Source organism: Mchenga conophoros, linkage group LG8 (genome assembly GCF_057382185.1).
Source record: "Mchenga conophoros isolate Kocher_MC1m ecotype Shallow Benthic linkage group LG8, M_conophoros_male_GT1.1, whole genome shotgun sequence".
Classification (NCBI taxonomy): domain Eukaryota; kingdom Metazoa; phylum Chordata; class Actinopteri; order Cichliformes; family Cichlidae; genus Mchenga; species Mchenga conophoros.
Genome location: NC_140533.1, coordinates 20154385 through 20182101, shown reverse-complemented (window position 1 = coordinate 20182101; position 27717 = coordinate 20154385). Strand labels below are relative to the sequence as shown.

The following is a 27717-nucleotide window of genomic DNA, read 5'->3' as shown; positions in this document are numbered from 1 at the left end:
GAGGAGAGGGGGAGGGAGGGAGGGGAGGGTTGCAGCTTTTAGAACCACAGACACAGAGAGAGGCTTCATTTCCAACCCAAAGATCCAGCCTAACGCATCCAGCGCGAAAGAGAAACCCCGACGTGTGTGTGCTTGTGTGTGTGTGCGTACGCGCAGGTTCCCTTCGCCGTTTTGACGTGTGAATCAAAGCCACCAGGACTAAAGGAGATACCGGGCCCTGCACACTGGAACCTGAACGTTTCGTTTCTGTAAAAGAGACCCAGTTTGCTCGCTGGCATGCTGTGAGAATTACCTCTGGTCACTCCAGGCTTTGAAAAAATACCGATAAACTGAGCACAGGTCGTGTTTCTGAAACAATCCTTCGGTCATGCTTTGCACCTGCCAGACCTCCGCTGCAGGACGGGACTGTTAAAGAAAAGAAGGGCAACTTTGAGGGGGAAGAAGTTGCCATTAGATCGGTTGCTGAAGCGGGGGTGGAGGGGCAAACTTAGTCCCTCCATCGAGTAGAATCACCTTTTTTTCTTCTTCACATTTTCATTCTTGATAGGAAGGCGAAACGGCGACTTCAGTTGATTATCTGTCTTTCCTTTGCTATCCAATGGATATTCACTGCAAAGCAGACCCCTTTACAGCGATGCACCGTAAGTAGCACAACCCGAGTTTCTTTGCCACTGCAGCTTTTGCATGCATGCGGATAAAATAATAACGGGAATATATAATATTTCTGCACAGCACAAAGGCGGCTCGCAGCAGCCTGTATAGCGATTTGGGACGTAACCGGCATCTTCGTGCATTTAAAAAGACAAAATTACCATCTGATAAACGGACGAACAGAGCCTCAAAAGGAATCATAAGACTGGCAGTGGAATAAATATTATATTTAATACGAATTTCAGACCTTATATCTTTCGTGTGCGCGAATTTGAACCTCGCGAAATGTTCTGAAATTGTCACAGCCAAGCTGCTCCGCTCACAGCAGCAATGTGCACAAATTCAACTTTTTAACCACTAGTAAACAAAGAACATGCGTTGGCAGGTACTTTGTAATTTACACGTGCATCCCCACGTAGCTTCCCGCGCAGCGCGCGCGTGTGTGTAGGCCTAATAAGTCAGGACACATTACACATCTATTACTCAAATTATCCAGCTAACAACAAGCTCTGTGTGCAGCACTTTGTAGTCAACGCACAGTGTGCTTTACTCGTAATTTGGCGAATGTGTGTGAATTATTGATAATCTCTCCGTTTACTAAAATAATATGTAATGTGAGTAATCAAGGCTTGTTCAATTATTTAAATTTGCATGAAGGGAATGAAGGAGCTCGTAACTTAATAGCCAACAGGAGCCGTGAGGTGCTAAGAAAATATCAAGTCTTTGTTTCGACTGTGTGAAACTTTCATGGAGTGTCAAAAATATATTTATATTATTTTTTAAATTCATTTCGGGACATGCATTTCCGTTGTGGAGGAGGCTTACAGGTCCAATTTAAGGAGGAAGATGTCACAATAAGAGAGATTATTTACAATAATATTTAAAATATTAGAAATAAACACATGCATATTCTAAATAATTTTGTGGTTGAGTAGGTGAGTGTCACATCGATATTTATTTATTTATTGAAAGTATTTTAATTCACGATGTTTGAGATTGATTTTTGTAACTTAATTTGAATAAAATATGTATACATATAAAAAAATACATCAAGCAACATTCATCAAAATAATAATAAAAATTATTTTAGTCAGTTTTTATTTTGTGAAAATATGTGACCAAATTAAATAAATATTTAATATCTTACATATTGCTTTGCGCTGCTGTCACTATGTCCACTTTTAAATCTCCAGCAGCTGAAACAATCATACAATTTTTGCGATTATTCTGAAAACATATTATTATTTAGTCGCTTTGGTGAAGCTGTTTGAGAAACAAAGAGAAATATGGTATTGTAATTTCATAAAATTAAAATAGAAGCTACATACTTTTTTAATGAAAAAAAAATATATTTTAAATTACACCATTAGAGGGTTCTCGATAATAATAAATGCATGTAGGTCAGCCTACTCACTTATATTACACACGCCTTTGCTCCGTGATTTTTTTCTGCCTGATATAATTTTTTTTAAATACTTACCTGCCTGGACCTTCCTGTCTATTACGACCTTATGTAATGTTACGTCTGTTTGTGGTGTTGCTGTTGTATCCCACGTAGGGCACGGAGGTGTGAACCAGCTCGGCGGGGTGTTTGTGAACGGCAGACCCCTCCCGGACGTGGTGAGACAGCGGATAGTGGAGCTGGCCCACCAGGGCGTCCGGCCCTGCGACATCTCCAGGCAGCTGCGGGTCAGCCACGGCTGCGTCAGCAAGATCCTGGGCAGGTAGGTGAAAACTCTCAGCCCTGCATTCAGCCAGGCAGGTTTTCCTAGCAGGAGAGTAAGTAACGCAGATGTAAAATAATGTGGGAAGAGAGAATTGAACATAGCCTACTAAACTCAGCTCTGCTTTTAATAATCTTGAAATATAAATGAAAACTGCCTTTGAGTAACCGTTATAATTAGCAGTCTGTTAGTTTGGGAGGGGTCAGATGACTTGTTAGTTTAGTGTCCACTAAAAGGATTTGACAACAGAACTATATGTTTGCACAGCGTGCGGTTTCCTGCTAGTAATTATTATTTTATTTTTATTTAAAGGTAACGATTAAAACTGATTGGGGTTTTTTCTTTTTTCTTTTTTAAAGAAGTTAAATGTTTCACACTTTCGTGTTAAACAAAACATAACTGGATTTGCCCACTCTTAAGGTTAACAGTCCGTTTATTGCTCGTATTGATTTAATTATTGCAGGTTTTTGTTTTGCAGATACTATGAGACTGGCAGCATCAAACCAGGGGTAATTGGTGGGTCTAAACCCAAAGTAGCCACGCCAAAGGTTGTGGAAAAAATAGCAGACTACAAGAGACAAAACCCAACCATGTTTGCCTGGGAGATCAGAGACAGACTTCTGGCAGAGGGCGTCTGCGACAATGACACTGTTCCCAGCGTCTCATCCATTAACAGGTAGGGGGAAATGGAAATTATAGAGTGACTTCAAAATAAATACACAATTTGGATTTTTTTTTTCCTTTGTGAATGTAGTTTAGGTAAACGACGGGCTGCCGGGTGTAAACACTTTAATGAAGAGGGCCGGCAGGGCGCAAATTGAAAATCATTTATCACTGTATGTCTGGGCTAAACGCGCCACCCACTGCAGAATATTGTTTGACCAACTTCTTGCTGCCCGGCACGCCGAGGCTGCCTGCGGTCTCAGAGGTGCAATTCAATCTTTCAGGCCAAACTCCCTCAACAATCAGCAGTACATCCAGGACTGAGTGAATCTGTCGAGATGAAAACCGATCAATATTCGGTGACCAGATCCCGTGGCGCTATAAAGAAGGCCAATTTTCTTTAGCACATCTAATGTGCTGGAGCTACTGCACAGAGAAAGCAACGCGGGTTTTTCAGCAAGATAATATTTCGGAAATATATATATATATATATATATATATATATATATATATATATATATACACATACATCTTTTTTTATCACATTTCTTATCACATTTTCAGTTCATTCACAATTGTCCCTATAATTGCTTTCATCTCTTCAAAGTATTTTTTAACAGCATATAGTTATAGCCTGTATTTTGAAAACGGCAGTCACAGCAAGACCCAGGACATCCCCACTATCACCTCACCCTTCCTTACCCTGTCCCCCTCCCACCACCACCACCACCACCAGAGATCCCTGGTGATGAACTTTGGTTAAGAGGCACTGTTCCATAGAGCCAGCATCAGCATTACATTTTAATGAGCTGATGGGAGAGCATGGACAGCTCCACACAAGACATCTTTTAAATAGAGAAAAGGCTGAAGAAAATTCATTTCATGCTTCGTGGCTGCTTAAAAAGCCCCATTTAAGGAGGCTCAGACACATGTATGTGATAAATTCAAAATGTACATTAATATCATTAAAAGAGCCCTATAAAGTTTTTCAATTCCAATTAAAGCTTTCTATTTTGGAAGGAAGCTGTGTGTGTGAGAGGGGGGAGACTTATGTGTCTTTGTTTATGTGGGAAATTAAAATGCGAACACAAAGCGGTGTAATTCTATCAGCCAAATATGAGAGCTACTTTGAATTTCTATTATGGCTTAATGCTGAATATATTTTTCAATAGAACTCATGTAAGAGTTCAGTGTCTTGCTCCAAAAACACATATAAATGAAACTCTATGAGCATTTGCTTTGATTTAGCTACGGCTAAATATTTTAACATAACAATGAAATTTTAACAATGAAAACATTCTCAGTGATTCGGTCAGTTGCAAACTTAGATGCAGCAGTTCTTAAAAGTCACTATAATAATAGCTTAATCCATTTCAAGAAATGTTTGTACTTGAAAAAGGGGTTTTCCCAGTTAAGTAGTTATGTAGAAAAAAGAAAAAACAAGGCCATAGCCAGAGTCTTTTCCAGCTGGATGGTTGTGAGTGAGTGGGGCCAGTTGTGGGTTTCTGTGGCAGACAGTTTGACCTCAGGACTTGTGACAAAGGGGATGCTTGATTTAAACACCTCTCCCCTGTGCATGCATTATTAAATGCTACAGAGATAGTGTTGTACTGTTCGTCAGGGCCACCACAACCAACAAGTAACGCTACCTTGGGTGCTAGACATAAAAAAAAGGGTCTTCAATGGCGTTCAATATTATTGATTCAGGAGTAAAGCAATTTTAATATCTCTTCAGGGGATTTTCAGCAACAGCCAGGTCATTAATTCATTCTCCCAAATTGCTTATTCAATATCAAGAACATGGATACCAAATAAAGTCTTTGAATTTATGTAGCACACACAAGTCAAGGGGTCGAATAACTGTTATGGGGAGAAGTGAAAAAAATTAAAACATCAATATGCGCTTTCTGCAAAGGCTTGTTGTTAGGTAGCTTTGCCTTCGAGGGGAGTTTTCTTGGTTTTTGTTTTTGTTTTTAATTCGTGACAGTGTGGGATTAATTTTTCTGAAGGCTTCTGGCACCTACATAACATTGATATCGGATGACCAAAATAAAAACCATACTATTTTTGATTCAGAGTTCCAATCTACATAGTCACAAATGAGCGATAAGAACACCATCCAAAAGGCTCTACGGTCCTCACACCGCCTTCTTTTTTTTAGTACTTTTAAATGGCTCTCGTGGCATACGTGATGAATAGTTTTAAAGTTTACAAATTATTGTGACAGCTCCCTCTCTCCCCAGTTGCCATTCAGATTAAAGGAATCTAATGCTGGCGTAAGCTTGTGCAAGGCAATAAGGAACTATTGCTTTCCTGTCACATATAATTTATAGCTTTCTATTTGCATCTGTTTGCCCGTGTGACTAATCCCCAACTTTTTCTCCCCAAGCCCCGATCAATACAACCTCATCCGCACTGGCACATGGGGGCTGGTGGTTCTGCGGAGATGTTTGATCTGGGAGGCAAAGCGGGCTGCTATAGGGCTGTGATCGGCCCAGTGAAACCCCCTTCACAGTGGGGGAGAGAGAGAGAGAGACAGAGAGAGAGAGCGTGCTGATTAGTGTGGGCCAGGTAGAGTCAGTGAAGCTGATCATTGAGGTGAATTGATGTGATTTCATGCTTTGTTTGCAAGATCACTCAGACCAAAAGTGCAATGAAGACTTTTCTTCAGTCTCACCTTTAAGGTAGAACCACTGACCAGATCCCCTCTTGTGTATGAGTTACATTTGATAGCTTATTCACAGTAACTGCTATGACTGATTTCTATGCATAGATAAGTGTCATATATGTGAGGTGACATGTGCTTTTCTGGTGTTGCTCAGGATCATCCGAACAAAAGTCCAGCAGCCTTTCCATCCATCTCCTGATGGGACATCTCTGTCGACACCAGGCCACACAATTGGTAATATTACAGCTCCCATGTGTGCTATAAATATATATATACATGTATATCAAATAGGAGTTGCTGATTTTTTTTCCTGTCTTTTTCTCAGTACCAAGCACAGCCTCTCCACCTGTAACTAGCGCCTCCAACGACCCTGCGGGATCCTATTCCATCAATGGAATTCTGGGTATTCCACGATCCAATGGTGAAAAGAGGAAAAGAGATGAAGGTAAGTGAGATTTTTACTTTTAAGAAAAAATGAACACATAAGATCAGGAGGAAAAAAAAGTCTTTTTAAAAACGAGGTTACAGCTTTGTACTATAAAACCCTCTGTGCTGAACATGCAATTACAGCATTCAAACCTGCTTCAGTTCCAGTAGATGACCCTTATAAAACACCTAAGTCTGAACTCTGTTACACTGCTGTGTCAACCTGCCAAGGAGTCTTTTGATTTGAAGACACGACCTCCGCTGTTGTCTCCTGCAATTAATCTTTATGGAAGTGATTAAAGGGCTTTAGATAATTACATGTCAAGATGATGTAGCCAACCACCCAGGTCAGTCAAGAAAGCGGCTATAGCTCTGTGGAGGGCTTGTGGTTTTTGTTTTGTTTTTTTAGAGCAAAAGTGGCTCTAGTTTTGCAGCTGAAGTCGTAGGTTAGTGGATGTAAGGGGGCCTGAGGCGATACAGATTATTGGTTCTGTAAGCAATAGGCTTCCTTAATGTCACTACATAAGAAGCTGATGAGAATAGCTAAACAGATGCACTCGTGTTACAAGGCGTGTATGGGTATGGAGGGATGATGTCGCTGCTGAAAAGGGGCAGTTATCTCAAACAGGGTGGGGAATGAGTGCCTTATTTCTGCAGTGCTCTGGAATGAGAGCTAATCAGAGCGCGGCAGCAGTTTACATAGCGTCTTCTTTGTTCTGGCGTTTGTTGAGAAGCACAGGGGTTTGCGGGATATTGAGTGGAATTGATGTTTTATGTGCGTGCAGGGAGGGAGGGATGACTAATGACCTGTCAGAGGTAGATTTCCTGGCAAAGATATAAAAACCAGCATGACGTGGACATGGCAAATGACATAATCAAGTCTTTCCCTGTAAGAGATGCAATCGCAGTGGCATAATGCAAACGTCTGGTATTTTCAAGGGTTCATTTTCAGTCGTTCGAGGACCTCTCATATTAGCCAGGGTGTAATGTCTAGTCACTGAATGATAGAATGCACACATTTCTATGCAGATTGCTACTGAAGGGCAAAGAGGTATTAAAGGGCATGGAGAGGAATAAGGTGTGTGTGTGTGTGTGTATATGTGTGTGTCTGAGCGAGAGAGAGAGAGAGAGAGAGAGAGAGAGAGAGAGAGAGAGAGAGAAGGAGAACTGGCCTGTTTTGTGGAGGTCTTCCAGGTGACAGCACCATGTTTCTATGGCTATTCAGTCTCAAATGATTCCCCTGATGTGCTGCCATTTCTGTGATTTAGGTGCTCGTCCAGCATTACATAGAAAGAGACGAAAGCTGCATGTGTGTGCGTGGATGCGTGTGCCTGTGTGCGTGGATGCGTGTGCCTGTGTGCGTGCGTGTTTAAGTCAGAGTAGGGCTCGTACTGACAGAGATGGTGGAGCTTTGGTTCTTATATACTCTCGCAAAAGCCAGCTGGTGCCTACCTGAAACTACAGGGTCATGGATACTTCATCTCTCCAAAACATAAAACCTTGGGCCTTTGGCCACACACAGCTGCAAAAGCAATGTCTTGCCTCAAGCCACAGTTTGTAAGAATAGTATATTACATACGATGCTACCCTGTAGACACAATTGTCCTGTTGCTGTCTTCCCTTAAAGTGCACTTTACCAAACAAAAAGATTTTGCTGCAGGTAGGTTAAACTGTCCATTGCACGAGGGCTCTCGCTACAGTTATGCCATGTTCTCTGCATGATGAGGAATGCAAAGATTTTTGCTTTAGTAATAAATTTGAGCCGCTGAGTAAATGTGATTCACTGTGTGAATAATGTTCTGACATTTGAGCTGCAACTCCAATCCGTCCTCTCTTGTGGTTTAGGAGACCGATATTGCCATGTAGCAATATTTTAGGGGTGTATTTTTGAAAGTAAAGCATTTATGCATGATGTGGACTCCGCTGACATCACATTTAAGCGGTGGTTGTAGCATTTGCATATTCATATTATATACCAATGAAAGCAAAGATGTTCGGAGATGTTAGAAAGATATTGCTGTTATCGGAGCGCTTCATTGTTGTTTTGGGTTCAAAGCAGATTTTCTCTCTGTGTTTCAGCAATGCCTTGTTTGCTGTTCAGACATATCTTCCTTCACTCAGTAGGCAGTAGTGTATACTGGGTTAATGCTGGGATTAAATTTCCTCACAGCACAGTAGCTTGCCTGAGCCCTATTTAACTTGGTAAGCCTCATGATTATTATGGCACAAGCAGTCATTATCAAGGGTTGAAAACATGAACAAAAATGAGAGAGAAGGAAAGGAGGGGAAGGGTTAGGGAGGGGAGGCGGTGTGCAACACAAGCCCCGGTGAAATGGATTGGCCGTGTAGCCCAGAGTATTTGTTTTAGGCAGTAGCCGTGGCTCTCTGCCAAGCCAGCAGACAGCTCCTAAGTTTCCAAGTCAGCAGTGCCCTTAAAAAAGGTTCCCCCATTACAGGCGGGATGTAGAGATAATGTAGTGTGACACACGTTATGTACACTGGGTCTCGGCAAGAGGAGCTTCAGGGACACAGGTGTCATAAGAGCCATTAATCTGCTATTGTCACGTGTTATTACAAATTAAAAGTAGCATGTTACACTTGGCAGCCATTGTTGCAGACGGACAGGGTGTGGGAGAGAGAGGGAGGGAGCACGAGCGAGACCCCAGGAGATGGTGTCTTTGGTGACCACGGCTGTCTGCACGTTTTACAAATTGACATATATTAGAATTCGCAATTCTGCAGAGAAAAGCTATTACCTCACAGATTAACATCCAAGTACCCCACCACCCGCCTCACCCCTGCATCCCTGCTCGAAAACCCCCCACTGCTTCTGACACTGTGGGCTTCAGAAAAGACAAAGGAGAAGCTGCTTCTCCCCGAGTGAAGTAAAAACAGTCGAAATATTTGAGCACAAATTTGCTTTCGGTGTTGTTTTTGAGTTTGTTCGTTTTTTTTTTCATGTTATTAGTGAATGTGTGTAAGAGCTGAATTGACTTAAGCAGACAACTCGGAGGTGTGTTGATAACAGGCCGTGTCCATGAAGTGTGTCCGGTCCTTTAAAGTGATATCATATGTCCTTTCAAAGCAACTCGCCAATTGCACAATCAGACCGGTAGATGATTCTTAATTTCAGCCATTGTGTGTGCTTTTCTTGCTTTTTGTCTGGCTTTCTTTTTTGATTTATGAAAGAAATACCAAGAGAGAAATTTCATGATAAGATGATCATCATATATTTCAAAACCCAACAACAATAGCCAGTGGCAGTCAGAATGGATGTGATTCTGTGCTTCAGTAGCTGTTGAATTAATTATTTCTCATCTCTGAGCGTCATGAGGACTGAACTGAGGCGTGTGGATGGAGATGAGTGATGGAGCGGGCCGCCGTCACACCCTGCTCTGTGTATCAGCATCTGTTTTGGGAGAGAGGAAGAATCAACACAGGAACTGGGAGTGCAGCAAAATGTCAGCACCGAAGTGTAACCTCCGAATTAGATTAATAAAGCCTTTAAAAGCTTGGCAACATCACAACAAATTAATGGTCACCACTAGGTGATATTCGACGTACCCAAATTCTCAGGAGTAATCACATTTTTTTGCAAGTAATCAATCAGGCTATGTTTGGCTAATAAAATGTGAAATAATGCAAAAAAAAAAAAGGGTTTAAAGTTCTCAAATTCTTATTACCAAAATTTAATTTCTGCTGATCTACACAATTTGTTGTTCCTACAGTAACACAGAAAAAACATATTACATCCAGAAGACAGTATTTCATCTATGTTTACATAATCAGAATAATCAATTAGCAAGCCAAAATGAAGCTGAGTTCATCCAATTTGATGCAAACGAGTTTTAATTTGATTTCATTTAGCCAAGAATTGAATCAGGCGGGAAATTATACAGGTATATTATTGTGAAATACGTGAATGTGTTGAGGGAACAAACTCGTATGCATGTTGACATGTTATTTAAACACGAAGCAGACCGGGTGGGAGTACAGTTGGGAGGGGGCAAAGCTCATTCGTCTAAGGGAGTCTTTCCTGACCTCAAGGTGCCTCAAACACAAACTTCAAAACTCAATTTTCATTAAACGAAAGACCTTAAACTTCTATTCTGAAGCCCCTCTCTTCTTCTAAGAAAAGCTGCTATTCATACTCAGTCTACACTTCATTTGCGATAATTGTTATCAAAAATAACAACTGTGACGGAGAAGCCAGTCACTCAGACCGACTTCAGACTCGGAGTTGCATTGGCTTAAGTCTCCTGCTAGGGGTCATGACCTCTGGGTGCCAATCCTGCAGAGAGGAGGCTGCTTCATAAAGCTGGTTATCTGATCTGATGGAGGCTACTCCCTTGTTACCAGAGTGTTAATACAGACCGATGTCAAGATGAATATCTTCAGTGCCAGCGGTGATCAATAAGTGACCACAGAGCGAGACAAGCAACAACAAAGCCACTGTGGTCAGAGATTATTATCACTGCAGCGTAATGGGCAGATTTAGAAATGTCCAGATGATGGTTCGGACTTTCGGAAGAGATTTTGAAGCACTTATGCAAGCTGATGCATTTTTATTTAACAATATGTATGGCTATATAAGCAAAATGTTAAAGTTAACATTTCTAAATTTAAATATAGTAGATATATAGTGTAGATCAGGCTTGGTCAAATTTAATTGACAGCGGCTTCAGCTCGCTAACACATTAACTCTTTAAACCCCGAACCATGAAATAAGTAGCAGAAAATTCTTCTTTTTTAAAAAAAAAATATATATATATGCATTTGTGAGTTTAGTTTGTGACAGTTTATTATTTCTTTATTGCTTAAAACTGTATTGTGCAATTTATTAAATTTTTTATGTTGAGGGTGGGATCACACTGATCATGTGGAAGTCTCAAAAACACAAAAAATCACATATTAAATGTGATAAACTGGGCATTAAGAGGTTAAACTAATGAGGCAGAAATCAGTCAAATGTAAATTATTATCAAATTACTAATTTAGATACTTTTTTTTTTTCAATCTTGAGTATGGAAAAAAAGTAAATCTAAATAAAAAACCTCACACTCCAGAGCTTTTCCAGTTAGGCCTTTCTAGGTTTGACTTAAAATAACTACCTTGCTGTGGTTAAGCAACTTTGTCATGGGTTTTAATGATAGCAACAGGGGTAATAAGGTGAGAGAACAATCATAGTCATGGTTTAAAAAACCAGTTTTCACCAGCAACGGGAATGTTAAAGATGTTTTGTTGGCACTTATAATGACATAATTGTACTCTTTTTTTTATCCTAATGCACAGGAGTCATAATTCACTTAAGAACAATATGTTCTTTTGGGGCTTTGGTGTTTTTTTGGGGGAAACATTCTCCAAACTACTTAAACCTATGCTTGAAGAATCATAATTACATAGCTTCCTGAATGGTCTTAAGAGAGTCGTCTTCTTCACCAAAACACCACCTCTGCTGATTTGTCAGAAGAGAATCAGTAGCAGGGAGGGCAGATTGGACTGAGTGGGAGGAAAAGTGTGTAGCTTGACCCAGGATGGTTTGTCTTGTGTGTGGGAAGTGTATTCCACACTGGTGAATGACAAATATGGTTGGGGGTATTGATCAGGGTGTTGTGGATCAGGCTCGCTGATGGAAAGTAATTAATGACTCTATTTGCTTTGGTAGCAAAGAGGACAACTGGGTTTGATAAAGTGACTTGGTGCAGCTGTAGCAGGTGAGATTATCCACCTGAATGTACCAAAGTGCCACTACAGGGGCAAGAAAGCAGTTTTTTGGGGGGAGGTGTTTCCTTGTTTTTGTTGTGTATGAATTGCGTTATGCTCTTAAAGTAATAAATTTAACTTTTTACCAAGTAGTAGAGCTGTATCGTTGTATTTGCTGGGTATTGCACATGTTAAACCAGTGGGGATAGGCCCCTCTAGGGGGGTATAGAGTAGCGGTCCCCAACCTTTTTTGCACCACGGACCGGTTTATGCCCCACAATATTTTCACGGACCGGCCTTTAAGGTGTCGCGGATAAATACAACAAAATAAAACTTGTACTGGTACCGAAAAAAACGAAGATATATTCATAACACACGTGAAAAGACCCAGGAAAACCGAGTTAACGATAAAAACAAGAACAAAATAACACTAAAAACCGATAAAAACCCTGAAAACCATACATTTCACACCCAAGCCTCAACTCTCGCAGCCCGGTACCAAACGACTCACGGACCGGTACCAGTCCGTGGCCCAGGGGTTGGGGACCGCTGGTATAGAGTGACACTATGAGGGGCAATAAGGGGGGATTTTCATATGCTATTGTGCTGAGCATGACATCACATATTTGTTTGTTGACTCCTGGTTTGGCCATCGCATCTTTTATTTTTAAAATGAAACATGGGTACCAAGGAGTGGATCTGACTAAGAAACAAAGGACACTGTAAGCTCATACATCCTGTTTTATGGGACCATACTTTACAAAATGAATGTCACGTTGTATTAAATAGGACTTTGCACTAATAATTGAAAGTACAAACTCATTAGGAAAGTATTTAATGAGGTCATTGCTCAAGGGAGCCAAAGGGTCATTTTTTTAAATGCACTTAATCTTTTTTCAGCTGTATTAGACTTCACTTTTCAGAGCTGCATCCATCTTTTATATACAGCCTTTCTACTGCTAACCTATGTCCTGTAAGATAAAACCTCAAATTAGGGCTGAAATGGATTATCTCATCTAACTTGATGTAAATCGAGTGGTCATGTCAACATTCGCAGTTTCAAACCTGGAAACAAAGAGCAAATTCAATCACCTCAAACTTCTTCCTTTGCACACTATGTAATACATTACCCAGTTTCCTCCTTTGTCACAGCACCATTATAATTACTGGGCTGCTTTGTCACTTAATTAATTACACAAATAAATTCATTTTAGGGCAGTTGCTGAAATGAATGATGCTGCTGTCCTTCCTTTGCAGACACCCTCTACACATTACCTCATATTACCTCTTTGAAAGGTAAATGATGCATCAGTGAAACCGTTTATCTCCCAAATCAGATCTTCCGCATAGCAAAAATATAAGAGTTCCTCACAATGCAGCTCTATAAAAGCCTTTTTATGCAAACGTGACACTGACTAAGAAACTCATGGCAATATTTCCGTCACAAAACAATACAGCCTGTCAGATCTCTGCAGCACTTTTAAATAAACCTTAATGCATTTATTTTGGAGACTGAAAGTTTTGCTAATAAGATATTGTTAGCAAAACGCTTTATTTCTTTACATTTTTGCAGCCAGCACAATTTTGGCTTATGCACACCTACCTATGGTCTTGTTTATAGCTCCATCAGCTCCTCTTTGGAGAGTCGGGTTCATCCTCTGGCCTCAGCCGGTGAAAAAAGGTCAAGCAGCAGAATAGAACGGCAATAACCCTCCCAAATGGTACTATCACACAGACATGATTGATCAATTGAATTCCATGGCAGAGAAAAATGTGGGATTAAGTAGAGTATTATACGCACAATGAGTTGAGGCATGATGTTCATTTCAAGTTCATTTCAGCTCCCTCTTTCCACCAGAACAGGCAATCAATAGCGGCCTTGCATATCATATATCACCACTCTCCCACTGAGGGGAGAACATAATCTGCCGCAAATTTAGAATGACAGATTTGTAAGGGAGCTGAAGCTTTCTGGGATCCGGGGAAGAAGACCTACAGACACTGTCACTGCAGCCTGGAGAGGTGGCTGAGGGGGTGTGCGGGGGGTGGTTAAGAAGGGCTGGAGAAGAGAAAAAGAGAGGGCGCTATGGAAGGATGGTCTGTGAAGGTTTGAAAGCGTTGCACACAAGTAACAACGGGAGAGGCATCCTTCTCCCAACAGACGAGTAATCAGGTCAGGAGTCGGGAGAAAATTCCCGTGTTTGGAGAGCAGGATGATTGAACAAGAATGTACAATTTTATTCAGCCCCTTGTCCTCTGCTGCTGCTTTCAAATGGAACCACCCGCTCACTGAGAATGGAAGCAGTATTGAATTGTGAAAGGGAAATTGTGCTTTAAAAAAAAAGGCTGCTCTTGATTTCAGTAACATCGGTAGGGTTTTGGGTGGGGGGGTAGGAAAGAAGGAAGAAAAATGCACTGACTGAAATGAAAAGGCACTATAATGGGCTTGCTGCTGCTTTCATTAGTACACATGCTTGCCACAACATGTATATATTTGCAAGTGACGGTAATCCATCAATTACCAGAGGGCTTTCAGATCATGATGGTGTTAATACTGTGGAGGGGTGCAGGGAAAAGCCTGTGTAATGTAGCCAGTGGCTCACCACAGCCATTAAGGTACAGAAAAACCTGCACTCCATTTCTCAGATCCCCCACAGAGAAGGTACAGGAAAAAAACATGAGAAGAATATAAAGTGCATAGCTTGAAGTAAAGGCCAGCTTCCCGGGGTCAGTGTCTCGAATGTTGCTCTTTCTTCTTGTAGATGGTTCAGATGGTTCTGGCCCAAACAGTGATTCTCAGGGTAGTGTGGAGAGTTTACGGAAACACCTGAGGGCAGATGCCTTCACACAGCAGCAGCTGGAAGCGTTGGACCGGGTCTTTGAACGCCCCTCGTACCCTGACGTCTTCTCTACGACGGAACATGTCAAACTAGAACAGGTTAGTGGCACCGAAACTCTCCATCTTTGCTTTTCCTTTCTTGCAGCACTGAAAACCGAGCATGCTAGTACTGAGTCAAACACAGAAAAAGCACCTCTGTCACATATATTCCCAAACCCTTTCCTGGAAATAAAAGCTAATTAAATAAATGTCTGAGATGGCAAAGCCTGGGATTACAGCCCCAGCATGTATAATGCTGGAGGTATCAGTAGGAAAACTCCCACATACTATTGATTTGGTGATGAAAAACACATTCTGTGTACTCCCTGTAATTGAGAATAACAGTAAAGCAACAGAAATTAATCAATACCTAGATTTTTTTTCTTCATTTTTGCCACACTATTCAACTGTTGTTTCTTGCCTTTGTTGTTTATTTTCCAATTCTATGACATATCTTAATGTGCAACGACTGACGCGGCCTCAAAAAGCTGCCTTTATTGTAACACATGCCCATGAAATAGTTGTATGAAACACTAGCCTCCACCTTTTTCCTGGTCCTGATATTAAAGCCGCTCTGGCCATCCATCCTCATTTCGAAAAATTAAGAGGCATTTGGGAAACAGCCACCCCCCACGCCAAAATGACAGCCAGAACCCACCGCTTATTAAAAGCTCTGGGCTTATTACAATGGATAACCTTTATTTACTTTCATTATACTATTAAACAACAAGAGACTATTAATTTCTCCCACCGAACTACAAGTCGGACCCATAAAGCAAAAGCAGTCACCTAATTGAGTTCATTTTAATTTCTCTCCAATCGGGGCGAATTACGCAGGTGATAAATCAGTGGGACAGGCCTCACCTCCAGAAGAGGGCCTAATTTGCAGCTAATTACAAAACTGATTTCTACTGGAAGATCAATACCAAAACGAATTGGAAATGACTTGCAATCACAAAGAGCGTCAGGGAGAGTATTAAAAGGCAGAGGGAAAAGGGTTAGACTAGGAAAAGGGGGTGAGTAAGTAAGAAAAAAGAAAGGAGGCCAGGAACAGTCCAGAAAAATCAGCTTTAATTTAATGCAATATTAATCAGAGTATTTTCCCTTTCATGGGTGCCTCATGGTTTTTTTTCTTTTTTCCTCTGGAAAATGTGTCCCTATTAGCCAGTGTCTGGGTTCTGTAGCGAGGCATTAAAAAGCCATTCTGGAGATGCAAAACTCAATGGATTCACCCCTCCCACACTTCTGCTAGCCATTTGGTCATCCTTTTCAGACCTATCTTTTCAGTTTTCCCCCTCCTGCCCTTTATCTGCATGATAAAACGTCTGTTTGGCGTCTGAAGCCTGCGAGAATAGAGGAAAACATCCGACATTGTGCCAGTGAACAGTTGTAGCAGACAATTAGAGTTTATCTGTGATAGTGGCAGACAAGAGCGGGGTCACAGGCGTCCTCCTGTGGGAGCGCGGCCCACTGAGCCTCGCACACTGCGCTTTGGACAAACATTGTCAACACTCAGACTCCGGAAGTCTCATCTCATTAAAAAAAATCTGCTAACATCTGCCATGGGGAAGAGTATTTTTTTACATTGAGAAAGTTTTTTATTTAATTAAAAAGTCAGGTCACCCAAATTACAAGTTAGAGTTCATTTTTTTTGTTCGTTTGTTTTTTGATTCCATCCCAGTGCAATGAAGGTGAATGGGAGGCTTTTGTGTAGCACAGTGCCTGTACAGGCTTTGGTGTCAGTCGCTGACAATAAAAATGCTTCTATAAAATATGTGAGTTCTGCAGATAATTCAGTGCTATAATAATACACAGTAAAGAAAAGACGTGTTGCCATGAGTTTTTGATCAAAAGTCATGATTAATAAATATTCTCTACATCAAAAATCCTCACTTATTTATAATGATATTTTACTTTTACTTTACTTTTTTATTTAAATAATCTATTTTTTATCAATTTTAAACTTTATTTCATGTGGGGTTTTTTTGTTTGTCTTTTTAATTTTAATTTTTTCAAAATTAAAAGGAAAGTTTATTTTGAAAAAATATTATTTTTTAAAAGAAAAAAGAAATGAGGAAATCTTTTTTTTTTTTTAAATATTTGATAGATTAGCAATAATAATGAAAATCTTTAATGGCAAACCGCAGTGTTTTAACAAATTTTTCCTTTAAAAAAAAGTTACATCTCCATCAGTCTCTATTAAAAGGGTGGCTCCAGATGTGTTTACATTTCAAAATATCAGAAGGATTAAGGGTTTGTATCGTGCGTGATTTGGGTGAACTGGCCCTTTAAGCCAACATCTGAGCCCAAACAAAAAGAAAAGCCTCAACAGTTTTACGATAGCAAAACACACAAGCTGTACAAGTGATTGTATTCAGAGATAAGAGGTAATGAAATTTAAAGGTGGTTTAGACTCCAAATTAAAACAACAAAAACTCAAAAAAAAACAACCTGAATAGTGTTCCTTAAACGAGGCCACATGGTGTGTCTGTAACAAAGCAGAACTGCTTTCTCCCTTGGCTGATCAGGAGTAGCACTGCAGTCAAGCACAAAGGGCCAGCTGACACCTTGGCTTTTCACTCATCTCAAAATCCCACTTCCTCTCAGACAATACCAAAATACATTCATGATATGCTTGAACTGCCACCCTGCAGCATGAACACACACACACACACACACAATGCTCTCATACAAATTTATACTCACACAGGCCTGTTTGGAACGCTTAATGGAGGAGGAGAAAGGAGGATTTCCATAGGTATTGTTTGGTTGTGTAATGATTCAACTGTCCTTTTCCCAGGCTAATGAGTACTCGCTTCCTGCCCTGAATTCCAGCCTGGACGAAGGCAAACCCAGTTTATCCTCTAGCGCCAACCCAGACCTGGGCCCCAGCGTGTCGCAAAGCTACCCTGTAGGTAAGATCAAGTGCCATACAGTACGCCTTTATGCTGCTGAGCCACAGCTTCAGCTGAGGGGTTTTGAACAATGTAAAAGGACAAGAAAGTCAGAGCTAAACATGCCTGTGCAACTGACAAAGAGCAAAATGAAATATGTGACAATAAAGGCAAAGCAAAAAGTTAAGTGTGAAGACTTTTTTACCGTTTCACTCTGAGCTGAAAATGCGATAAAAAGCTTAGCAGCAGTCTTCCGTCTTGGTTTTTTTTTTTCCTTTTTTTTTTTTTTGCTGAGCAAGCAGGGCGATAAGAGAGACTGGGAGGGGAGGGGAGCTGTTCAGTCACTACTGGACAAGGACCTTTGGGTGCCAGCACATCAGAACTATGACTGTGTATCAGAGCAAGGTCTCTGGGAGGAAAAAAAAAGGCCACCATGCAGGACTGACTGCTTGTTGGCTGCTGCTGTGTTGCTCCTGCAATTTGTTCTCCAGGAGATAGTTTGTGTGTCTCAAAGCACGAGTAATGTGCCTCGGTAAATACGCTCTGGCATTTCTGCCGCCTAACTCTAACACTACGATCATTTATTTCACCCTCCTCTCTCTCTTTCTCTCTCTCTGCTTCTCCCTCCTAGTTGTCTCCTCTCCTTGTCACAGTTAATGACTGTCTGGTTAATTGAAATATTGTTTTGTTGTTGCAGTGTTATTACCAAGAAGAAGGTTAAGTTTACTGAAAGTTTACGATGACTGTCGGGGGCCTGAGATTAATATACAGAGCTTTTATTAAAATTCATATAATTATGCAGCAGCCATCAAAGGCAACGAGTTCTGCGCGGGGGGGGGGGAGACAGGGTGATTGAAAATTGCTGCAGCCCTCCTTCTCAAATGATAGCCAAGCAGTCTTATGAGAAAAGAAAGGGCCCTTCTCTCATTAATATGTGGGAGGTAGATTTCCCCCTGTAAGGCAGGCCTCCTGAGAAGAAAGGTGTGTGTTTGTCCTTTGTGCACTGATGGCCCCATAGAAACAGGCTTGTCTCTACAGGCGGCACCTGGGATATTTTAGATGGTCTCTGCAGAGAGGGTCTCCTTACTGCTTTACAGGTGCAAAGAGACATTAAGAGGAAGAAAGATGGGATTGTATGGATGGCTGTGTGTTCCAGTGTGTGTGTGTGTGTGTGTGTGGAAAGCACCTGACTCGACTTGATTTTGTATTAGTAAATAAGTTTTTTCTGCGCCCTTCCATGTTGGAAGATCTCAGGAATAAAGCGTACAGAGGTCAAACTAATGGAACAAACATGGCTCTGACTTCCACTTGGTAATTACTATTTGGTTAGTGGCTCTTCTGCTTGGTTTTCCCCCCAGTGCCTGCCTGTGTGGATAATAGGTGATATTCAGGTGTGTGGTCTCTCTAATGGCTGAGTATTACAGTTTACTTGCCAGCGATAAGCTCACCAGAGGAATTTTAAGCCTTGCAAAAAGTGGCAAATTATCTGCAGTATTTAGGCTGAGATCCAATTTCAAATTAATTGTGTCTTTACGCGGGAAAGAACTGCAGATTATGTTCGTGCTTAAAAATGTGTTTTTGAACACCAATTAAAATGCCTGCAGTTATTGATCTTGTTGATTTTATGTCCTGGAATTTGCATAATCTATTAAAAATGAATGATTCATGAAGTGCTCATTGCCAGAGATCAGGATTCTCAGTGAACTGAAAGACTTCAGAGATAGAAATCTTTTGTGTCCTCTGCTTATCCTATTAAGGCTCAAAAGTACCTGCAAAGCAGGCTCAAATAAGAAAGGGATTTAAGGGCATTGTGCACATCATCGAAATTCAGAGGCAAGAAGCCACTTCCATTAAAACACTTTTTTTCTCTCCCTTTCCTCCACATTAATGCTGTATTACCTGCTAAATAGTCCCTCTTACCCCATAAAAACACCAAAGGGTTCCATGAATATGTGGATAGGACAATTGCATATTGTGAGGTAATTTCTATTGTTGATATGGGAAGTAATTTCTTTGATGAATTCCCTTCGAGAGATGGATTTCATCTCAAGTGCTTCTTATTCTTTTTCAGTCGAACTGCTTAAAATTCAAATAGTGTGAGCCGTGGGTGAATTTGTGAATAGCGGAGGGAGGAGTTCGGAACTTTTTTTGTGTGTATTTTGAGAAATAAATGGAGAGATGGTCTTGATACGGCCAATTGTCCACTATTTCTATAGAGCGTTTCTGTATTTCCTGAAATTAGCCAGAGCCCACCTGTTTTCTTGATGCTGCTTCAGACTTAAGAGCCCTCTTAAAATTCCCATGAGCGTTCAGTGGGAGTTTTACACATCTCTGCTCATTGGCCGCATACTGAAGACTCTTTAAACATATTCCCTGCTGGGCCTGTTAATGGAGGCCTCCAATGGCTTAAAGCCCCTGTGTCAATGACACCTCTCCTACTCAAGCAGCTGCTTCTGTACACCCCTTTTATACCCTCCTGCTATTAAACAAAACCTCATCCAGCAAACACAACTAGCCACACTTTAGCTGAGCGAGTGCTCTCAGGGTGAACTACACAGAAAGCGTCAAGACCTGCCGTTGTCCAGTGAGCAGCGAGCAATGATCAGACAGTGAACCTGCCATCAGTGATGTGTGGCCTCGTGACAAATCGCTCCCGTGTCTTCCCACAGGGGAAAATGCGGGCTCCGAAATTAATGCTTATTTCATCTTCAGAAAAGCAAACTAACCTTTGAGCACACATTTGATAATGAATGACTTTCAGCCGGTGTTCGGGGAATTAAAGCAATTTGGCTCTCCAAACATTCTTTACTTAGTTGTAATTAATTAGGGTGCTGAGATTTTTTGGCTCGTGATAAATTACCCCATTCTGCATATAGCCTAGAAAATGGAGGTCAAAGATTTTTGGTTGTTGTTGTAGCAAACATGAAGGTGTCCCTGTCATGGTAAATTTAATACTCTTGCAAGCAAAAGAGTAATTCACAAATGACTTTGTTCTTGTGCCAAATAACAAGAAGGTCACCCCGGTTTTCCCTTTGTGTTTTAAGAAATTGAGTAGTTGTTAGTGCATAATGTGTCTGGTTGTGGGTTCAGATAAAACCCACGGGTTTTATTGCTATAATAATATATGTTTTCAGTCACTCTGTGTACTTCAAAGTTTGCTTTTTTGGGGGGTTCAAATATGTTCACAAGAAATCCGCTATGTTTATGAAATATAACACAGTATTCCCAGCTCGAGCTGCTTCTCAAATGAAGACAGAAATCAACAGGCTTTTGTAACAGCGAACCAAAAAATCTTTGAATTGATTTTTGCAGCGAAAGAAAGGGGAAAAAAAAGAGGACAGGGGAAAATAAATAGCTCGATTTGCTGGCGTTCAATCTAAGGGGACTGTCAGAGGAAACAGACAATATAAAGAAAGCCATCTTTTAATGAGAATCTGGACACACATCTCTGTTGCAAAAACAACAAAGGCTAGGAAGCAGCTAATGAGGCTATCATTGCTGTACAGAGAGTTCTCCAAATCGGTGCCTCACTGAAAGAGGGTTTTAAAGGGGACATAAAGCAACAGTAACAGAGCTTCTGGCAGTCACTGCCAACTGCATCCTGGAATATACAAAAGCAGGATTCGGCACAGGCGGTTATCAGCGCAGAAGCTTGGCAAACATACCTTTAAAACACCTTTATTAACTGTTTTTTAATGGGTAAACCTTTCCTGTTTTGCATGTTAAAGTCCTTCTTTTATTCATTTATTCTAATCGCTTAGCAAAATTGACACTTTTTGGAGAGGAAATGAAGGCTGAAGTTTCCATGAGGGTTATGCTGAAAGTATTGTTTCACTGATCTGATTGACCTGATCAGTTTTAGGTCCAATATTGGTGAATTGACTAAACAAAATCAAATCCTTTTTTTTAAATTTGTTTAGTGATTTTGTTTTGTTTATTTTTTTTTGATGTAGTTACACTTACTTCATGCAAATTTACTACCCCAATAATGTTCATTTCCAGTTTCAGTTGGACACATTTTTTTTAATTCAGAAATATACCAATAACATCCCAGATTGGAAGCAGCGTCACACGAGGAAAAATATAATGACTCCTTCATCTAAACTTTTAGTAAAATCAGCTTTCATAAAACTGAGTTATCTAGTCTTGCTTGGTTATTTAAAATATAAAGTGCCCGTCGATGACTACAGTACAGCCGTGACTTCATCCAGCATAAAAGAAGCCGAATTGAACTGCAGTATGCTATTATTTCTGAAGAAAATAAATTAAAACTGCAAGCAAAAACAGATCTTGTGGTGATTATATTTTTCAGAAGCTAATGGAGAGATTAGAGTATTTACTTTTATTAAACATATGAGGAAGCTGTAGCTGCTGCAATAATAATGAAGAAAAGATAGTGTCATTGTTTAGGGAGACAGCTAGACAATAGTTACCAGTGTCTACACACACACACGCACACACACACACATACACAATGGCCTCAACCCTGCTGGACCCCCCACCTACAGTACTCCCACGGCTCCCTTTGACTTATGTGCACTGGCTTGTGGCTAACTAATTCTTATTATAAATGAAAGGTCCAGCATGACCTCACTCTTTTCTATAAAGCTCTTTAACTCTGCAGCCCTTGAGTTTCAGCGCTTTAAGCAGAAGATAAATCTCAGCAGACCCTCGTACAATACAACGATCAGTGTGGAGATTTGCAAACAATAGGGAACAGTTGTTGGACATAAGATTTAATCGTTTCTTTATCAGACAATTTGTGATCACAAATGAAAAAGTTCTTTTTTGGGGGGGAAAGTGTTTTTAGAGCAAATTCGCTTCACAAGTAAGTTGCTATTTGCCTTTCATGTACTATTTTACAGCGTTGTGGTTTACATTGTACCTTTGAACAAACCTGTGAATAAATCTTTTTTCTGCTGAACAACAGAGTGGCAAATTTGTGTCATCGAGTGACAATTTCAGACAAAAAAAAAAATGGTTTTTTTAAATTAATATTCGCATTTTAAGGGTTCAATTGATGATGGAGCTGAAAACCTTGCTTAAGATTGGTATTTTTGTTTTGTTTGGGGGGTTTTGTTGTTTGTTTGTTTTTTGCAGTTAGAATTTCCACTGGTGTTCACAATAACAACACAAAAATGTATCATAACATTAATATTATACATAAGAGTCTTTTTCGGGAGTTAGCATGGATTATATGAGTTACAGTATATTTTAAGTAAAGCAGGCCAGCAGGTCAGCCTGGAGATGATTTTAATCACTGAATAAATACTGTTGTATACATCATATTCAAGTGCAGCACTGTAGTTGAGTGAGAAAACAATGAAAGCAGTGTCAGCTGCTGTTAATCCTTTGTATTGGTTCCTATTTTACCAAAAAACAAACAAAGAGAGCCTCAACTCTCCATGCACTCTTTGCATTAAATAGAAGCCATTCAAAGCTTCCATGGCTTCTTTTACTCCTAACCCTCGTCCTCCTGGTCCTCTCTGGCAGATCTTGGCCTTGTGGGCCTGCCACCATGTTTCTGCCAGTTTTACCACCAACCTTTTCAGTCCCTGGCCCCCACATCCCTCGGCATAGCCAGTATTGCTGCCAGCTTGTAGTAGTGGTACATCATTAGCCAAAAGTATCATTCCCACATCCTCAAAATAAACAAATAATGTGTTTGTTCCATTATTCTTTTAATCCAGTATATATATGTTTTCTGTGTCTTATGCTTACTGGCAGTACTTTGTTGTTGTTGTTGTTGTTGTTTTATTCTATTATATAGTTATTGCTTTGCATATCCTCTTATTTTGTTAGAGGTACAGAGTCACAGACATTAAAAGTGAGACAAATCATGCATAGCGGCGCTGCAGAGTCAAAAACATTGTTTGAGGGAAAACAGCATTTACCAGTAAACACTTTTTGCCTCATAAGATGAAAAAGTAAACTTGGATTTGAATCTGGTGCCAGACTATAATTTTCTTTTCTTTTTTTTTTGTAACACCAACAACACGAACAACTGTTGTCCTCTGGTGTTACGGTGCATTTTATCCTGTACTTCCTCATTAAAGCTCCAGTGGGAAATGATTTTTCCCTTTGAGTCTAAGTGACCCTCACAGTTGACAATATAGCAGGGGCCTCTCTTACCCCAGCCACTGTGGTAAATGGAGTTACGTGCCGTAGTCCGAATGTCCCTGTGGCCAACGAGGACAGCCCAACCGTCACTCTCAATTACAGAGCTGAATATCTGCAGCCAGACGGGTGACGCTCTGCGGAGGGGCCTGCGTGCTCTGCCTTTACAGCCACTACAGAAAAGAGAGGAGACTTCTGGGGTTTACTAAAGGCTGCCATATTTAGACAAGTTTGAATTGTTTAATGAGGAGACATATATACGTGACTAGGATTCGGTTGATTGGAAGCAGCAGCTGTTAGTTTGTTTTTAGTTCACCTATTAGAGGCAGGCTGATGCTTTCTGGTAACTGAAATTTGGAGTTTTGTACTGACTGACTTGTGGTGATGGTGGTGAGTCATGACGTCCACAGAAACAGGGGGTAATGGTTGTTTTGTGTAATTGCACATTTGCATTTTTGAGGATGGGAGGCTGAAAGCAGAGGTGAAAGTGGCTAACCGCACTTGAGTTTGCTTTTACCAACCTTTATTTTGCAGGAACAGCTACTTATTTGCTCAGCAGATTCAGATTCTACATATTTTGTTTGATAATATCAGACTCTGAAAGCAGAAACTCAAGCAGAATATAAAAAAGTTCAGATTTTAAATTCTCCAAGCCTAAAAAAAGAATACTTTGCTTCTTGCTTTAAAGATAGAAATGTTTCTTTTCACTCAAGTGTTAAGGATTCATTTGTAAGTTACAGCGTCACCAATCTTAAACAGAAGATTTTCTAGATCACACCTGAGTTTTCTTTCTGTTTGTTTTGTTTTCTCTCTGCAGGTCGGGATATGGCCAACACAACCTTACCTGGGTATCCCCCTCACGTTCCCCCTACAGGCCAGGGCAGCTACCCAACCTCCACACTCGCTGGAATGGTTCCTGGTAAGAGATGAAGTGTTTTATATTTTCATTAGGGGTTATTTAACAGTTGGCGTTGCCCTCAAAACATTTGTAGAAGATGTATAATATTTAAATGAATATTGACCTGTAGAATAAGGGATTCACATATTCTTATATTATGTGTGCATATGATTGGATCAGACAAGCTGAGTAGGTGATCAAAGAAAGGGTAGAGCATGGTCAAACTCTCTTTCTTCTCATCTTCCCGGTTCTGTTGGCTCATCATCTCCTCTGGTGGCCGTTCTCAGCGGCCTCGATAAACAGCACCAGCAGCCCTCCCCAGCCTCTGAGCTCCAGAGCATATCCTTTACTCTCCTCTACTTAACCTGCAGTTCAGGTTCACAGCAAACAGTTAAGGGTCAAAAGGCAGAGGCATGAGAGCCCGGTAAATATTCAAATCATTGTCTCTCTGAGGAGGTCAGGTTTGTGTTTCACTGCCAGGAACAGGGCAAAGATGCAGTTTTGGTGCAGGGCTTTATACGCTTCTCCAGCTCCAGCATCGAGGCACACGTTTTCAGCAAAGCACAGCCAGCATTTTGCTTTGACGTGATTAAACCACATGGACAAGGAAATCAGTCAAGTGTGCATTGTGTTAGCATATCATTTACCAATCAGGCACCCCATCACAGACTCTGGCTGTTCCTTTTTCTTCCATTATAAAATGACATTTTTTAGTATATTCTCAGCCAAGGAGGTTGCATTTATTTTCCATTTGTTGTTGTTTTGTGATTTGAAGGTAGACTAAAAAGGAGCATTTCATAAAACCTAGTGGTAACTTAGTCCTCAAAGCACTAAACAAATGCTTTTGTAAAGGGTAAGGGTATTTCTTAAAGGGTAGGTACACCCAAATTACATCGCATCATCCATATCTAGCCCTGCTTTAATGTTTGTGGTATTCTTAGAACTGAATGGCTTACATGTAATGCTATGTTGCTAGATTATTTATTATTTATTTATAAATTATTTATTATATTATTTAGCACATTATTTTTAAAATAGTAGTTTATTTTTGAAAATATTGAAAATATAGAGACAATAAAAATACATATATTGTATACATTTTTCCATATTCTTCTTCAAAAGCTTGATGCCATAATAGCCAAAGCAGCAGTAAAAACAAAGGGTGATGTGGGAGCCCTGGGCGATAGCGCAGCCCAGATTTACTTTTTTGATTTCAGCTAATAAAACTGTTAAATCATGTGGGTGGAAAAGAGACAAGTCAAACATACTTTTACTTTCCATTTGTTCCTATGTGGCACCAAGCAAAAGATGAGGACCTTAATCCCATGGCTTGTGGTTTTGTGTTACAACTGATTCATCCTATACACAACCACTAAGATTTAGTGACAGGCACAAAACACTGTTAAAGCAAAGCCATTTCTCACCAGCTCCATATAAAATCTGGCCTTTATTATCTCGTAAAAGAAAGAAACGTGTTGAACCAGCAGCAGTGCTCACTGACATGCTCCAAGGTACTTCTGTTGCAAGAAACATCAGAGTTTAGACCAGAGGGCTTTGAGACTGGAGATGTTAAAACTCCTCCAAGAAAGGCTGCAGGATTTATTGCAGCATATCAAAAACGTATGCATGAAACTGTTTATTACCACTCTGTATTTATTAGACTGCTTTGGAATATACTGGAGGAAGAAGAATGGGTTGATATCCATAAATGGGACAGGGAAAAGCCGCCTTCAGTGTCACATCCTGTATTGTTCAGTGTTGCATAACTTAAGTGAAATGAAAAAGAAATAAATTACTTGCTTGACTGGTCTCACATCGATGACTATCATTTCAATCCACAAATTGCATCCTGTTTTGAATGACGAGAAATGACTGCATGTGAAGGGGGTAATGGTTTGATGCATTGAAATGCTAATTGATTTGTTGTTTTTGTTTTGCAGGGAGTGAGTTTTCGGGGAACCCCTACAGTCATCCACAGTACACAACCTACAATGAAGCCTGGCGATTCAGCAACCCAGCATTACTAAGTGAGTAGAGAGTGAGAAACTTGATGAGAATGATTAATTGACCATTTACTAGATCAGCGATAGTCCAGTTGTAGCCTTGCAGACATGGAAGTCTTAGGATATTTATACATCCCAAAGCATTACAGCTGGAGCGCTAACAAGAGCAATACTTTCTTTTTAGTGCTTTAGTGCATTTGAGGTGGTGATTTGTGTTATATTTAAGCACCACCTGTAATAAAATAGATATGTATTGCAAGTGTTATTTTGTATTATCTTGCCCAAGTAAAGCTTGAGCTAATCCTTAAAACTGACCTACTATTTTCTGTCATTTCTACATTATTCCAATGACGGATTCTTATATGTTTCCAATAACAAGGTTAGAGTATGTTTAATAGCTCAGACTACACTGCTCTAAATCCTGAGTTTAAGGCAGTTTTGGATATGTACAACCAGGATATTCCTAATATGATGATCCTGTCCCTGGTTGTCAACACACGAGCCCCACCCACCTGCTCTTCAAACCTTCTGTTTGCAAGTTGCAGCCAATCAGGAGACAGCTGTCTTATCGGGATGGTGGTCTTAAAGGGACAGGAGTTAAAAATCTTGTTTCAGACTGTAGATGAATTAAGGCCCAGTAGCAGAGAAATAAAGACTAATTTGAACAGAGAATCATGCAAAACTACTCTAGTAGAGTGCAATAATAGAAATTAAAGAGCTAGAAATGAGCACAATAGGTCCCCTTGAACATCCTTCTACGATCCTAAATGTTAAAGTGTTATATTTGAAAAATTATGTTAGGACAACAGTTGAGTAATCATTTTGCTGATATTGCTATACTAAAAACAAAAAAAATTCTTCCTGTCATGTCTTCTACATCCAATAGGTGACCTTTTGTCTGTGACATGTAGCTTTAGTGGGTCTCTTTTTTGATTACAGCATTTGCAGATTCAAATTTAAATCAAATTAAAAATTTAGAAAGCATAAAAAATGTGAAATGCATAAGATGCAACCTTTCTTAGTTGTTTATAGCTAGTTAAGTAAACAACATTTAAGTAAACTTTAAAGGAAAATCCTAATTTTGCTGGTCTA

At 40.2% G+C, this 27717-nt stretch overlaps 1 protein-coding gene across 4 annotated transcripts in view; it reads left to right on the top strand.

Moving 5' to 3' along the window:
* Positions 1–83: 83 nt before the first annotated feature.
* The window catches only part of pax2b (paired box 2b), a 29731-nt gene continuing 2097 nt past the window's right edge, over positions 84–27717 (top strand). For 2 of the 4 annotated variants that reach the window (XM_085284829.1, XM_085284831.1), the window contains exons 1-9: positions 84–641; positions 2210–2375; positions 2854–3051; positions 5861–5940; positions 6032–6151; positions 14598–14773; positions 17514–17628; positions 24542–24643; positions 26563–26649. In XM_085284829.1, coding sequence (XP_085140955.1) covers positions 599–641; positions 2210–2375; positions 2854–3051; positions 5861–5940; positions 6032–6151; positions 14598–14773; positions 17514–17628; positions 24542–24643; positions 26563–26649 — 1087 coding nt within the window. In that variant the 5' untranslated portion in view covers positions 84–598. Of the gene's footprint in view, positions 642–2209; positions 2376–2838; positions 3052–5860; positions 5941–6031; positions 6152–14597; positions 14774–17513; positions 17629–24541; positions 24644–26562; positions 26650–27717 lie in introns of all 4 variants that reach the window. The other 2 variants (XM_085284828.1, XM_085284830.1) reach the window with 1 other exon arrangement.